The sequence below is a fragment of the Medicago sativa genome, chromosome 6 (assembly GCF_051527215.1).
Source record: "Medicago sativa cultivar Bolivia chromosome 6, Bolivia_mono, whole genome shotgun sequence".
Classification (NCBI taxonomy): domain Eukaryota; kingdom Viridiplantae; phylum Streptophyta; class Magnoliopsida; order Fabales; family Fabaceae; genus Medicago; species Medicago sativa.
In genome coordinates, this window is record NC_140754.1 from 96278494 (window position 1) to 96293803 (window position 15310).

General features: G+C 38.6%; 1 protein-coding gene and 1 long non-coding RNA gene across 2 annotated transcripts; both read left to right on the forward strand.

The window, feature by feature from the left end:
- The first annotated feature begins 1460 nt into the window (after nucleotides 1–1460).
- Nucleotides 1461–2334, forward strand: LOC146918585 (uncharacterized). The gene is made up of 2 exons (XR_015014347.1): nucleotides 1461–1874; nucleotides 1988–2334. It is a non-coding gene; the product is annotated as an uncharacterized LOC146918585 (long non-coding RNA).
- A 76-nt stretch (nucleotides 2335–2410) lies between these two features.
- LOC146918586 (uncharacterized) lies at nucleotides 2411–11212 on the forward strand. Its single transcript, XM_085722071.1, has 2 exons — nucleotides 2411–4988; nucleotides 11070–11212. Exons 1-2 carry the CDS (start codon nucleotides 2411–2413, stop codon nucleotides 11198–11200), a joined length of 2709 nt encoding a protein of 902 aa, XP_085578197.1. The 3' UTR covers nucleotides 11201–11212.
- Nucleotides 11213–15310: the final 4098 nt, after the last annotated feature.

The window sequence follows — 15310 nt, forward strand, 5'->3', positions numbered from 1 at the left end:
TTCTTCTTCTTTTTTCTTTTTTAATTCTAGTTGTTTATGGAATGTCTCTTGCTGCCTTTCAATCTGTTCAGTGATTAATAGACTTTCTTTAGGGTTAGGGTTTATACAAACTTTTTGAATTTGGGATTTTCTGTTGTGTCAATTCAACGAGTCTTTTGTTTTCAATTTGGTCACAAGATGGATGCAATATGGTGTCTGTGTTCATGTAACTCATTTTGCCTAACTTGTAATTGATGGTGTGAGGTGTCTTATATACATACATGTTGTTCCTCATTTTTTTATAATTATTATTATTACTATGATACTATCATCATTGTCGTCGTCATCATCGTCAAATTAAATTTGTCTTTTCACATTTTTGTTCTTTCATTTTACCCATGCAGCCGAGTCTCTTCCCAATCTTCAACATCTCACAAGCGCAAATGGCTAGAAGTAGAAATAGGCGATGTTCCATGTGTGCTGCTGCTAGGGTAAATTATGTGGCAAGTCTTAGCATTTTTATTTTTTTTTATTGAAAACAATTTTAGTTTCTTTGTCCATATTTGATGAGTTCTTTAATATTAAACTCTATATCACCAGAAGCCAGTGGAATCACTTGATAAAATGCTGGCTAGAATTCGAAGACACATGAATATGTGGGATTCTGAGTTTAAGTTAACATACGAGGCAAGTTTTGTTTGGAAATGCTAACAAAGTTTATGGGGCTAGCCTTTATCAATGATTTTGATTCAATTTTCACAATTTTAATTTTTTTGTTCATATTTGAGTTCTTTAATATTAATTAATCTCTAAATCAACAGATGGGGTTGCTGGAGAAGGCACAGAGTCGCGAGGATGATCTTCAAAAGAAGAATGCTGCTAAACTTCTGAAAGAGAATGATGAACTTCAAAATCTGAGAGCTATACTTCAAAAGAAATATTCAAATTTCCTCGGATTTGGGGGTTAGATTTTTAATTTTCCTGCCTTCGAAAGAACACTGACCTTTATTATTATTAGTATTATGTCTCATCTTTCCTTTCAATCTATTATGTGATTGATTGCTCGAAATATTCAAATGTTCTCAGATTTGGGAGGTTTGGTTTTTAATTTTCTTATTCAATGCTTCTTGTTTACGGTTCACCATTTTCATTATCTCTTTCTCCTATTTTCATAACTATGCTATTTCAATTATTTCCTTAATTGCTCTTCTTTATTTTATTTTTTCAATTCAAGTTTTAACTTAGAGTTTTATTCACCTCGTGTATGTACAGAGAGAATGAATTGGGCAAGTTTAAATGAAGATCTACAGATAGAGATACTAGTTCGTCTACCCAGAAAATCGCTGATGCGTTTCAATTGCGTTCAGCGATCTTGGAACATTCTATTCAAAACTCCTTCCTTTGTCAATAAGAGGATGCTGCACATTTCTGAAAAAGGTAAAGCCCATAGTCTCACCATCCTTTCTTTGGGGGTTAGGGTTTATGAAACCCTTTTTTGATCGGATTTTATATTATTTTGTCATGGAATTTAACTGATTAATTTTTTGTCCTATTTTATTTTTTAAAGTTTGCATTTTCAATGTTTATTTTGTTTATTTTTAAAGGCCATGCTACGAATGAATCATTCAATTATAGATACCCCAAAAGGAGTAGATACCCAAAAAGGAGATCTTGGGTAAAATCCAAGGCAAGTTTTTTTTCTTCTGGAAACGTTTAGGAACCTGTAGAAATGCCTTTGACTCGAACAATATTAGCTCCCTGTCCATATCTGAGTTCTTCAATATAAATCTGTATATCTGCAGAATTTATTGGCGAAGATGTCGCATGATGATGTCCTTGCTGAAATTAAAAGCGGCATGAAAACAGCGAAGTGCGCGTATGATTTAAAAACCGAGGCAAGTTCTTCAAATTTTTCTAGAAATGCCTTTTGAATAAAGTTTCACAATTTTAGTTTCCTTGTTCACATTTGAGTTCTTTAATATTAATTAATTTACCTCTAAACAAGCAGATGAGGTTTCTGGAGGATGTGTTGACTTGCAAGGCTGAACTTGAAAATGAGCTAGCAGCTAAACATCAAAAGCATAATGCTGAAATTCAAAAGTTGAGAGCTGCACTTCAAAAGAGGATCGATGAAGTTCGAAAGTTGAGAGCAGGAGAAGAAAGTGTTGTAGGCTTAGGATGAAATACATCCAAAGTGTGATGAGTCAGTTGATGAGTAGACTCCTTTGCTTCATTAATTTACTACTTTAAACCTTTATTTCTGTTGCAAAAGAAAGAGCTCTAGAACTTTTAAGGTTTAGAATATGCAAATGCAAGATTATGTATGGTTTTTATTTCTAATTTTCTATTCTCAAATTGATTTTCCTTTTATTACATTTAATTATAAAGGAAGGAGGCATGAATTTAACAATAGAAGGTGGAGAGAAACACCATGAGAGCGAGCGACAGAGAGGTGGAGAGAGACGCCCGTTTGCGGCACCTTCGCAGGCAGGGCTACCGGCGGTCACCATCGCCGATTGAGAGAGTTAGTTGGGGGGGAAGGGGGCCAGGCTGGGTGCCACTTAAAGGGGGGGATGAGAGTGATTGGCTTGATGTGAGACCTAGAAGGGGGAAAGCGCGGCGACAGGGAGATCGAGGTCAGAATTGGAAGCGGGAGGACAAGCGATACAGGGATCGGAACGAAGCCGGCAACCGACAGTCTAGAGTTAGGGATTCTCGAGGGTCCTTCTACGGCAGCGATGCAGACTACTACCAAGACAGGCATTCTGATCGGTTGTATGAGGAATCGGACCAGGAATGGATTCGGGTTGAGAGCAGGAGGCGAGCTGGCAGGCTGAGCAGACGTGAAGAAGGGGCTGCACGACAGAACCTGGTACTGGACAGACGTAGTGATGAAGGAAGGAAGGCTGAGGCGCGTGAGATTGTACCAACCAGCATGGAGACAGCGAATGAAGCTCAATTTCGACGGTTTGTCACTTTTTATTTTACTAATTTTCCACCGCAATTGTCGAATTTTTATTTACGAAAGGGGTTCGAGGTTTGTGGTATGTTAGAAGAGGTGGTGGTACCTAGTAGATGCAATGTTAATGGGGAACGTTACGGTTTTGTGAGATTCTCGAATGTCCGTGATGTCTGTAAATTGTTGAAAGCGGTGAATGCTGTTTGGTTCGGTAATTTCCAAGTTAAGGCAAAAGTTGCTAATTTTGATAAGGCAGCAACTAGAGTGGTAGAGAAGGAGTTAGAGGGAAGTGGAGGTGTCAATAAGGTTCAGCAGGGACGGGAGAGTGTTAGGGGCCCCGAGAAGATGCTGGTTGATGAGGGAGGGAAGCATACCGACGGTGGTATTGTTAAGATGGGAGTAGGAGCTAACAAAGTGTGCGACGGTGCTGTCCAGAAAGGTGGAGCGAAAACTGGTGATGGAAAGATAGATGAGCTAGAGGGTAAGGTGTCTAAAGTTAGAGGGGTACCATTGGAGAAAGTGCAGGTTGGGGACGTCACGGTGCGTTTGGCTAAGGATTCTAATAAGGAGCAAGAGGGTGGTAGTAGGAAAGGGTGGCCTGTTAAGTGTGCTGGTAGTCATCTAAATGCAGGGGGGCAACCTTCAATCCAAAATTTGGTCCGGACGTACCGCTCAAGCGTGGAAGATCTTAAGTGGGCTCGTAATGGTGTAACTGCTACGGTGATTAATGGTGAGAGTATTCCTGTTGTTCAAGATAGAATTGCGGATGCGGGCATGACAAATATTGACATTATTCCTTTAGGAGCTGACAAAGTTTTCATCCGTAGTATTTCTGAGGTTAGTGTTACCACTATTTTGAACGATGCTAAGGAGTTCTTTGATCATATTTTCGTCAATATTGTGAGATGGGAAAAGAATGTTGTTCCGTTTCAACGAGGGGCATGGTTGAGGCTGTATGGTATACCGTTACATGCATGGAATGAAAGCTTTTTCAAACTATGTATTCTCGATATAGGTAGGTTTTTACGTTCGGATTCCTGCACGGTGGAGAAAGAAAGATTTGATTATGCTAGGATTTTGGTTGCCACAAATTCTTTTGAGATTATAAATTGCTCCGAGAAGCTTATGATAGACGGAGTTATGGTGACTGTGAAAATTGTAGAGGAGTGGGGTTTTAACATTGGGGATGATGCTTGCCTTTACGAAGAAGATGGGAACGAGTCGAATGATGAACAGGCTGATCAGGAAGACTTGCAGATTGAACACGAACATGAGGTTAACGCTGATTTTTTGGTTGATAAAATAGTGCAGGATATCGTTGCATCAGAGAGTAATGAAAGAATTAGTCAAGATATTGGGGTTCGGCCTGGAACGGAGAATGTAAATGTCACGTGCAAAGAAGCTTTGGCCGAGGTGGAGTTACAACCAGTCCTCTCAGAGCCGATTGTGAACCAACCGACGGGATGTGATGCTCTTGTTAGTGTTGATGATGGTCATGGTAGTGGTGACATCCCTGTTGTTAGTGTTATTGATGCAGATGTGTGTCCGAGTGATGGAGGGTCAGAATCTATAAATAAGCAACGAAGTCGTCGAACGGCTTCATGCCCTCCCCGAGCTGATCGTTCAGTGGTATCTGGTCCCTGGAGCTTGGAATGGTTAAATGATCAACATCATAGTGAAGCAGGGGTTGTGTCTTCTTCTCGGAAATTTGTTAAAAAGGGTTTGCGACTCAAGATTGGTCGTAATCTAGCAGAGGATGTTGTTCACAAGCGCAAGAAAGTGAAGGGGATGTTGCGTCATTCAGTTCATAGTTTGAAAAAAGTGGCAAGGCTTCCTACTAAAGATCGGGCAGCGGTTATGCAAATTCTAAAGAAAAATACTCGGAAGTTTAAAGGATCACATTCTCTCAAAAAGGCGGTTAGGATGATATCTAAAGACTTATCTGAAGAATCATCTTCTTCTAGCTCTGTTAATAATAATGACTGGAAGCATTGGGTGGTCCTGCATGGGAGTGAGAAGGTGGTGAGGGAGGATGTGAGGACTTTAGGTGAAACTTGTTGTTTTTGGATTTCCAAACTATTGTATTTGGATTTCCAAATTCTATTATCTACCGAAGTTGTTACTAGGTTGAGTCACGACCAGGTCGCTCTCTTTAAGACGTTTCGTGGCACTACCCAAAATTGTAAGGTAGACTATCAACCACGCCGCCTCCAGGATAAAACAAGCCCAGCTACAACTGTTCGATTAACTACTGCACTGTAGAAAATCGTTCGAGATTTACACCTTCGAATATGGTACTAAGACCACTCTTTAATACTGAAACCACTTTAATATGGTACCATTACCATTCTATTATGGTGCTAAGACCACTCAAATATGGTGTTTCCACCATTCTAACCTTTAAGTTCTCCAAACTATCAATATGGTACTATAACCACTCAAATATGGTGTTACCACCATTTCTCCTCAAATAAAATTATTGAATAATTTTTATATACCGTTAAGATCATTCTTGATTCCGACGGGACATTATTATTTCAAATAGGGACTATGATCTTAAAAGTACTCTTTATTCCGAAGGGACATATATTACCGAAGGGACTATGAACTTAAGACCATTCTTAATTCCGAAGGGACATTAAACCGAAAAGGGACTATGGTCTTAAGAACACTCTTAATTCCGAAGGGACAGAAAGGAGTAGAAAAAGGAGAAAGACTTGTTAAACAAGTCGAAGGAGGGAGAAGAGATGAAAGACTCGTCAACACAAGTCAAAAAAGGGAGAAGAGAGAAAGAGTTCCCGACAACTCAATGAAACTCTTTGGTGTGTGGAATGCACTGTGTGAGCTCTCTATTTATAGAGAAAATTCACAACTAATAAGTGAGAAACTTTGGGAACAAGTAATATGAGAAACTTTGGGAACAAGTAACATATTACTTTGCGATTAAGTAATTCACATATTAGATCTAGTACAAAAATATCTTAATTGAGTACTAAAATATATTAAATTTAGCACAAAAATATATTATATTATGTACCAAAATATTTTAGCAAAACTTGGGGACTAAGAAAACACTTTCTAATAATGATTAAATTAATTATTTAATTTATCATTTCCAAATAATAATATATATATCAATATATATTTTTTCTCTAGTGCTTATGTACCCCCATTAATTAGAGGTACACCCCCACTATATAAACACTACTAATGTGTGTGTTCCATCCGATGTGGGACTTCCACTTTTTTCAATTCACACAACACTAGTTCTACCCAACATGGGAATTTGTGTTTAGTCTTTTTACTCAATTTTCACACATGTTCCAACAATCCCCCACTTGAATTTAAAAAATGGTTTCAGAAATAACGTCAAAAACGTCTCCATAAGATTTGCTAGTAAACAAAGGTGTCGCCTACAACTTGAACCTTTGCATAGCGAGTAAAATTCTGATTAACAAGAGTTGCTTACAACATTGAACTCTATCTCAGACATAGAACCCACACACAAACCTTTTCATAAGGTGTATTCTAAAAGCCCGTGCGTTTATGGCCTTGCACGTGTATCCCGGTTTTAACGAACGCTCTAGGTATTCTGCCCCGAATCCCATAGGAACCGGCCCTTAGTTCCACATTCATATAGGTGAGTCTATCAAGAGTACTCCTGTAGCTATGTACTCCACTCCAAATAGAGTATAGATCTCATTAAGAGTTTCTATTATCTCATCCTTCTATCGCTGCAGGAATCATGCTTTCTTACTTTTATCATAGCATGTTCTATCACTTGTGACTTGTTATTACCCATTGAACCTATTTCTTGGGATCTCCAGTCATGTAGGTCGGGTTACCATCACTTGTGACCTTTGGGCATTAGTCCCATCCTATTGGATGTGTTTAGGACTTTCTTTCTAGTAATTCCTTTCGTCAAAGGATTGACTATTCTTTATCAGTACGCGCACGATCTACTTCAACTGTTCCTTTTGAGAGTAGCTAGCTCTCTAATCCTTTATGTGTTTGTGCCTTAATAATCGTCTCTTGCCATTGTAGTAACGATTCTCAATTTTGTAATAGCTGCAGACTATCACAATAAATTAACACTTCTGGAAACAGTTTTACCCACTAAGGGTTCTCAGCTAGCAAGTATCTTATCAACTTGCTTCTTCACTAGTTTTCTCTAGTGTTCTCATCCCAGATTAATTCCATAGTGGACTGAGTCAATATCATTTGTTTTAACAAACAACTCCTCTAGTGATGCTCAATGTACAGTCACTAGTCGCTTTAAGACTCATCTGAAGGATGTTCTATTTTGTATCTTTTGCCATTCATGTACAATATGATACTTCTCATTTGTATCTTGTACCATTCAAGTACAATAGGATACTTCTCATAATGTAATCTTAGAGTCATAGTTTTCTTAAGGCACCTCATGACTCTTTCTATAGCATGGCAATGCTTCTCATCCGTCTACTAGTAAACTTGCACAAGAGTTTCACGACATTAGCAATGTCGGGTCGAATACATTCAGTGGCTTACCTAAGGACTGCCAATGATGCTCGCATATTCTGTTTGTTTAACTCCATCTCAAGTGTTCTTACACTTGGATCATAATATATGATTGCAAGTTTACGGTGAAATAATAATATTTCCTTAAGAACTTCAACTTTGTCTAGGTCTTTCTTATCAATGTTATTGATAAACAATGATTTCACATAATTCATAACATGAATCTTTAAATCAAATATGAGCAAGTCGTCTTTATAGAGACTTATGATCGTGCAAATATTATTTGTCACTTTCATTCACTTTATACTCATTCGATAGCATTAGAATGTTAAATTTTTCATGTCATTCCTTAGGAGTTTATTTTAGACCATACAAATAATTATCTAACTTACAGACCTTGTTTTCTTGTCCATGAATCGCAAAACTTTCAGGTTGTTTCATATAGATTTCTTCTTCTAGTTCACCATAAAAAGAGGCAACTTTCACATCCATTTGGAGTACTATTGAGTTATGAACGGCGGCTAAAGGGACTAGTACTCTTATGGATATGATTTTCGTGACTGGTGAATGAATGTCGAAGAAGTCTATATTTTTCTCTTTGTCTAAAACCTTTGACTACAAGGAGAGCCTTGTATTCATCAACCGTCCCGTGAGGTTTTAGTTTCCTTTTCCAAATCCAAATACAACCGATTGGTTTTGCAACTATGAGACAAGTCAACCAAGTGTCATGTTTTGTTAGACTCTAGAAAATCCATTTCATCGTTTATTGCTTCTTGCCATAATTCAGCATCCATTAAGGATATAGCTTTTTAAGGCTTAATGGATCTTCTTCCAATGTATAAATCAAGTTCATACTCTTTAGCATTTTTAGCTTTCTTACCTCCTTGAGGTTCTATAACATCTCGTATGATGTTTTCATAACTATTTCTAATTACATGAATGTGATTAGATATAGTGCCCCCACTAGTTCTTAATTTTTAGAAGGGAATTTAGTTTACCCCCACTAGTGCCCCCACTATTCTTTAATTTACAGGGGTACTTACTTCATAGAAATCAGCATCTTTTAATTCTATGATCACTTTAACATTTAGGTCCTAAAACCTATATGCTTCGTTATTTATAACATACCTAATGAATACACATTCATAGGCTCTACTAGTGAGTTTAACTCTCTTGGGGTCCTAAAGCCAAATATAGTCCGGACAATCCCAAGTTCAAAAATAAGACAAGTTGGATTGTCTTTTCTTCAAAAATTTCTTAATTAGAATTTTTGTTCTTAGACTTGGGTACTCTATAAATTTCAATTTTCGTTATAAAAATTGAACATTCAAGCATGTCAATTTTATTTTCCAAAATTCACAGTCATCAATAAATATGATAAAAACATCATTTTATCATTTCTAATTTATGTGTCATCAAATTCACACATATCATAATTTATTATGTTTAGAGATTCATATTCTCTAAATTCTGATTTATATGAACTTTTGGTTCATATTTCTTGACTGCAATAAATAAAATTGTCTAATTATATAACTTTGGAATTAAGTCCAAGTTACTCAAGTTTAAAATTAAACGCTTGTTCACATGTCAAATATTAAAATCACACGACTAAAATAGAAGGAGAATTTTAATTTTGAACATCAATGCGAAGTCTTTTCCTGACAAGAGTGAATGGTACACAAGTCTCTCTTTAAGTCTGAGTCAACCCAGTCTTATTCAATAGAAATCTGAAATTCAGATTCTTTCTTATTTTTTTAGGGTAGCTAAATTCTCAATTTTAGCACTCCCTATCGAACTAAAATCATACTAGTTCCTTTAACCAACCAAGGACATAAATTTAAGAATATTAAATTTTCAGATGGTTATTCCAGAATAATATAGAACAATTTACTGATGTAACAACCGAGTCCATCTGAACTAATTGCATTCCAAGAAATTATTAGCGCATTCATCCATTCTTTAATAACAGGTTCGCATGTTGGCTTTATAATAGCATCAATGACGTCACATCAATTGCCAATATACATTCAATTGCCAATATGCATTCTTTAGCAACCACACAGAAGTCACATTCTTATAATATGAATGAAGAGGTAAACTAGCCATGCCACATGGAATGTTTCGACTGTGGCTTCTAAGACCAATATTGTTCTCTGATGGATTTTCGTGTTGTTGTTTAAAAACAACAACTACTTCGTCGTTTCAGTCAAAAGATGTAATTCTTATAGCTTGATTTATCCATAATTTATTTAGGGACAATTTAATCTCAATAAGTAACTTCTTCGGTAGACATAACATATCGAAACGTCTTAAAATTGTTGTTTTTGGATTTCCAAACTATTGTATTTGGATTTCCAAATTCTATTATCTACCGACTATTGTATTTGGATTTCCAAATTCTATTATCTACCGAAGTTGTTACTAGGTTGAGTCACGACCAGGTCGCTCTCTTTAAGACGTTTCGTGGCACTACCCAAAATTGTAAGGTAGACTATCAACCACGCCGCCTCCAGGATAAAACAAGCCCAGCTACAACTGTTCGATTAACTACTGCACTGTAGAAAATCGTTCGAGATTTACACCTTCGAATATGGTACTAAGACCACTCTTTAATACTGAAACCACTTTAATATGGTACCATTACCATTCTATTATGGTGCTAAGACCACTCAAATATGGTGTTTCCACCATTCTAACCTTTAAGTTCTCCAAACTATCAATATGGTACTATAACCACTCAAATATGGTGTTACCACCATTTCTCCTCAAATAAAATTATTGAATAATTTTTATATACCGTTAAGATCATTCTTGATTCCGACGGGACATTATTATTTCAAATAGGGACTATGATCTTAAAAGTACTCTTTATTCCGAAGGGACATATATTACCGAAGGGACTATGAACTTAAGACCATTCTTAATTCCGAAGGGACATTAAACCGAAAAGGGACTATGGTCTTAAGAACACTCTTAATTCCGAAGGGACAGAAAGGAGTAGAAAAAGGAGAAAGACTTGTTAAACAAGTCGAAGGAGGGAGAAGAGATGAAAGACTCGTCAACACAAGTCAAAAAAGGGAGAAGAGAGAAAGAGTTCCCGACAACTCAATGAAACTCTTTGGTGTGTGGAATGCACTGTGTGAGCTCTCTATTTATAGAGAAAATTCACAACTAATAAGTGAGAAACTTTGGGAACAAGTAATATGAGAAACTTTGGGAACAAGTAACATATTACTTTGCGATTAAGTAATTCACATATTAGATCTAGTACAAAAATATCTTAATTGAGTACTAAAATATATTAAATTTAGCACAAAAATATATTATATTATGTACCAAAATATTTTAGCAAAACTTGGGGACTAAGAAAACACTTTCTAATAATGATTAAATTAATTATTTAATTTATCATTTCCAAATAATAATATATATATCAATATATATTTTTTCTCTAGTGCTTATGTACCCCCATTAATTAGAGGTACACCCCCACTATATAAACACTACTAATGTGTGTGTTCCATCCGATGTGGGACTTCCACTTTTTTCAATTCACACAACACTAGTTCTACCCAACATGGGAATTTGTGTTTAGTCTTTTTACTCAATTTTCACACATGTTCCAACAAAACTATTGGTGTGACTCTGGGCGGATGTAACAATAGGTTTGGGGTGTTAGCTGGAAAGGAGAAGGGGAAGAAGAAGGTGTCAGTTGTTGTTGATGGTGATGTAGGCGGGGTGGTTGAGGGTGCAGTGTAGGTATGGGAGGCGGTTGTGGGGAGGGTGAGGGTGAGGGTGTGGGAGATGAAGTTGTTATCGTGGAATGTTAGGGGGTTGGGTAGTTATGAAAAGAGAAAGGAAGTTCGATCTCTGGTGAAGGCCAAGAACCCGTTGGTTATGTGTCTGCAAGAAACCAAACTTCAAATGTGTGATGTTAATGTGTGTTCGTCGTTGTGGGATAGGCAGTCTGTGGAGTTCTCTTTTCGTCCGTCCCAAGGGGCGTCTGGAGGTCTGTTGACCGTTTGGGATGCTTCGGAGGTAGAGGTGTGGTCGACGAGCAGCTTTGATCATGTCTTGAGTATTCATGGCCGTTCATAACATCAAATGAAGAATTCTACATTTTCAATGTGTACGCTCCTTGTGATGGAGGTGCTAGGCAGTTGTTATGGGATGCGTTGTCGGCTCGCTTGCAGGTGCTGAGGGGTAAGAAGGTGTGCGTTTGTGGTGACTTTAATGCAGTCCGGAGTCGGGAAGAAAGAAGGTCGGTGACGGCTTCTGGTGGTGTGTCGGATTATGTTCCTTTTAACCAGTTTATAGAGGAAAATGGTTTGCTTGATTTACCGTTGTGTGGGCGTAATTTTACTTGGTTCAAAGGGGATGGCAGATCGATGAGTCGAATTGATCGGTTTTTAATTTCTGAAGAGTGGTGTTTGGTGTGGCCAAACTGCATTCAGGTTGCGCAGCTGCGAGGTTTATCAGACCATTGTTCGCTGATTTTGTCTGTCGATGAGGATAACTGGGGTCCTAGGCCTACTCGGTTCCTGAAATGCTGGTCGGATCTACCAGGATATAAGCAATTTGTTTCGGACAAGTGGAGATCTTTGCAGGTGGAAGGTTGGGGTGGGTTTGTTTTAAAAGAAAAGTTTAAGTTGATTAAAATGGCGCTGAAAGAGTGGCACACATCTCATTCTCAGAATTTACCTGCGAAAATTGCTTCTCTGAAAGTCCGGTTGGCCGAGTTAGATGGTAAAGGGGAGGTCGATGAGTTGTCTGAAGCTGATTGTGTTGAGTTGCATGGTGTGTCAGCAGATATTCATTCTTTATCCAGGCTTAATAATAGTATTTGTTGGCAGCAATCGAGGAATCAGTGGCTGCGTGAAGGTGATGCGAATTCTAAGTTTTTCCATTCTATTATGTCCTCTCGACGCCGTCATAATACAATTTGCTCTATTTTGGTTGATGGTGTGATGATTGAGGGTGTGGAACCTGTCAGAAATGTTGTTTTCACACATTTTGCGAGCCATTTTCAAGCGCAGACTGTGGTGCGACCAAGTGTGTCGAATCTCCAGTTTCGCTCTTTATCTGTGGTTGAGGGAGGGGGTCTGATCAAGCCTTTTTCGGTGGATGAAGTGAAGGACGCTGTATGGGACTGTGATAGTTTCAAGAGTCCGGGTCCGGATGGGGTTAATTTTGGTTTCATTAAGGAGTTTTGGGTTGAGCTGAAAGATGATATCATGAGGTTTGTTACTGAGTTCCATCGCAACGGGAAGTTGGCCAAAGGTATTAATACTACTTTCATTGTTCTTATTCCAAAAGTAGATAACCCGCAAAGGCTTAATGAGTTTAGACCCATCTCTTTGGTGGGGAGCATGTACAAAATTATTGCAAAATTGTTAGCAAACAGATTGAGAGTGGTGATTGGTAGTGTGATTTCCGAAACACAGTCGGCTTTTATTAAGAATAGACAGATTCTTGATGGTATTCTTATAGCCAATGAGGTGGTTGATGAAGCCAAAAAGTTATAGAAAGATCTCATGTTGTTTAAGGTGGACTTCGAAAAAGCGTATGATTATGTTGATTGGGTTTATCTGGACTCGGTTATGGAGCGTATGTCGTTCCCGGTGTTGTGGAGGAAATGGATTAGAGAATGTGTGGGTACTGCTACAGCTTCTGTTCTTGTTAACGGAAGCCCTACAGATGAATTTAACCTGCACAGAGGTCTGCGTCAGGGGGATCCTCTGTCCCCTTTTTTGTTCCTTATTGCGGCTGAGGGACTTCACATTTTGATGAAAGCTATGGTTGACAACCAGCTGTTTACTGGGTACTCGGTGGGGGCAGCCAACCCGGTGGTTGTTTCTCATCTTCAATTTGCTGACGACACTCTGCTGTTAGGTAACAAAAGTTGGGCAAATGTTCGTGCTCTTAGAGCCACTCTTGTCATTTTCGAGCTGATGTCGGGTTTGAAAGTAAATTTTAATAAAAGCTTGTTGGTGGGAATTAATATCTCTGATTCTTGGCTGAGTGAGGCGGCCTCGGTGTTGAGTTGTAAAGTGGGTAAGGTTCCTTTTTTGTACCTAGGTTTGCCTATTGGGGGTAATCCGCGAAGACTCTCGTTTTGGGACCCTGTTGTGAATCGTATTAAATCTAGACTGTCGGGGTGGAATAGCCGGTTTCTCTCGTTTGGTGGTCGCTTGATCCTTTTGAAAGCAGTTTTGACTTCTTTGCCTGTCTATGCTCTTTCCTTCTTTAAAGCTCCATCAGGTATAATCTTTTCCATTGAATCTTTGTTGAATAAATTTTTTTTGGGGGGGGGGGGGGGAGTGAGGACCGTAGGAAAATTACTTGGATAGATTGGAATACTGTTTGTTCTAAAAAGGAGTTTGGAGGGTTGGGGGTCAGGAGGTTGAAGGAGTTTAATGTAGCATTGTTAGGGAAATGGTGTTGGAGGATGTTAGTGGATAGAGAAGGTTTGTGGTATCATGTTTTAGTCGCCCGTTATGGCGAAATAGGTGGGAGGTTGGAGGTTGGGGGCCGGAGTTGTTCTTCTTGGTGGAGGGAGGTTGGGAGGATTTGTCAGGGTGTTGGTGATGTAGGGGGTGGTTGGTTCGGTGGTAGTGTGCGTAGGAAGGTGGGGGATGGTGCTGATACGTTGTTTTGGACTCATAGGTGGTGTGGTGATGTTCCTTTTAATGAGCGGTTTCGTAGGTTGTTTGGTTTAGCTGAGAACAAAATCATTTCGGTGGCGAATATGTTCTCTCTTGGTGTGGAGCAGGGAGGGGATGGGTGGAGTTGGAGGCGTAGGTTGTGGGCATGGGAGGAAAGTTTATTAGAGGAGTTTAGGGCTTTACTGCTTGATGTCTCTTTGTTGCCTAATGTTTCAGACAGATGGGTGTGGTTACCTGACCCTGTTGGGGGTTATACCGTCCGAGGAGCGTATGATCTTCTAACAGAGGCTGCTAATCCTCTTATGGACGACGCATTGGAGTTAGTCTGGCATCATCAGGTTCCCTTGAAGGCCTCTATTTTTGCTTGGAGACTTCTACGGGATCGGTTACCTACAAAAGCAAATTTGGCAGCTCGTGGTGTTCTTAATTCCGAGGCGACTCTTTGTATTACAGGATGCGGTCATGTTGAAACAGCCGAACACTTATTTTTATTTTGCCCAAATTCAGTTTTGTTGTGGCAGCAGGTGCGCAATTGGTTAGGCTCTTTGGGGGCGGATCCAAATAATATTTCAGATCATTTTGTGCAGTTTACTTATTTGACAGGTGTCGGTAGAGCTAAACGTTCCTTTCTGCAGCTAATCTGGATTCTTTGTACTTGGATTTTGTGGAATGAACGTAATAACCGTTTGTTTAATAATGTTGTAACGGATGTTCCCAGGTTGTTGGATAAGATTAAGCTGTTATCATTAGGGTGGCTGAAAGCTAGAAAAGCCCTGTTTGTTTTTGGTACTCAGAGGTGGTGGTCAAGTCCTATGACTTGTTTAGGCATTGGCTAGCCACTGCTAGATTCTTGTTTAGTTTGGATTCTGAAACACTTTGTATTTTGTAGTTGTTTCTTAGGCACACCTTGTGCTTGGAAATTGCTGCGGTTGTGTTAATATAATTCCATTTTGATTTGTTCAAAAAAAAAAAAAAAACAATAGAAGGTCATCAAATACAAAACAAGTAGTTTAGAACATATTGCTCCCCTAGTTCAGTCACTTCTAGCCTTTGATTGTGTTATGTGATAATGCCGATTTCTTTGGGGGTTAGGGTTTCTATGCTTTTTTGAATCATTATTAGTATCAATGTCGTGTTATGTGTTCATATTAGTGCTTCATGTGTATTTTTAAAGCAAAGCAAACAAAAAAGCTATTTAATCACA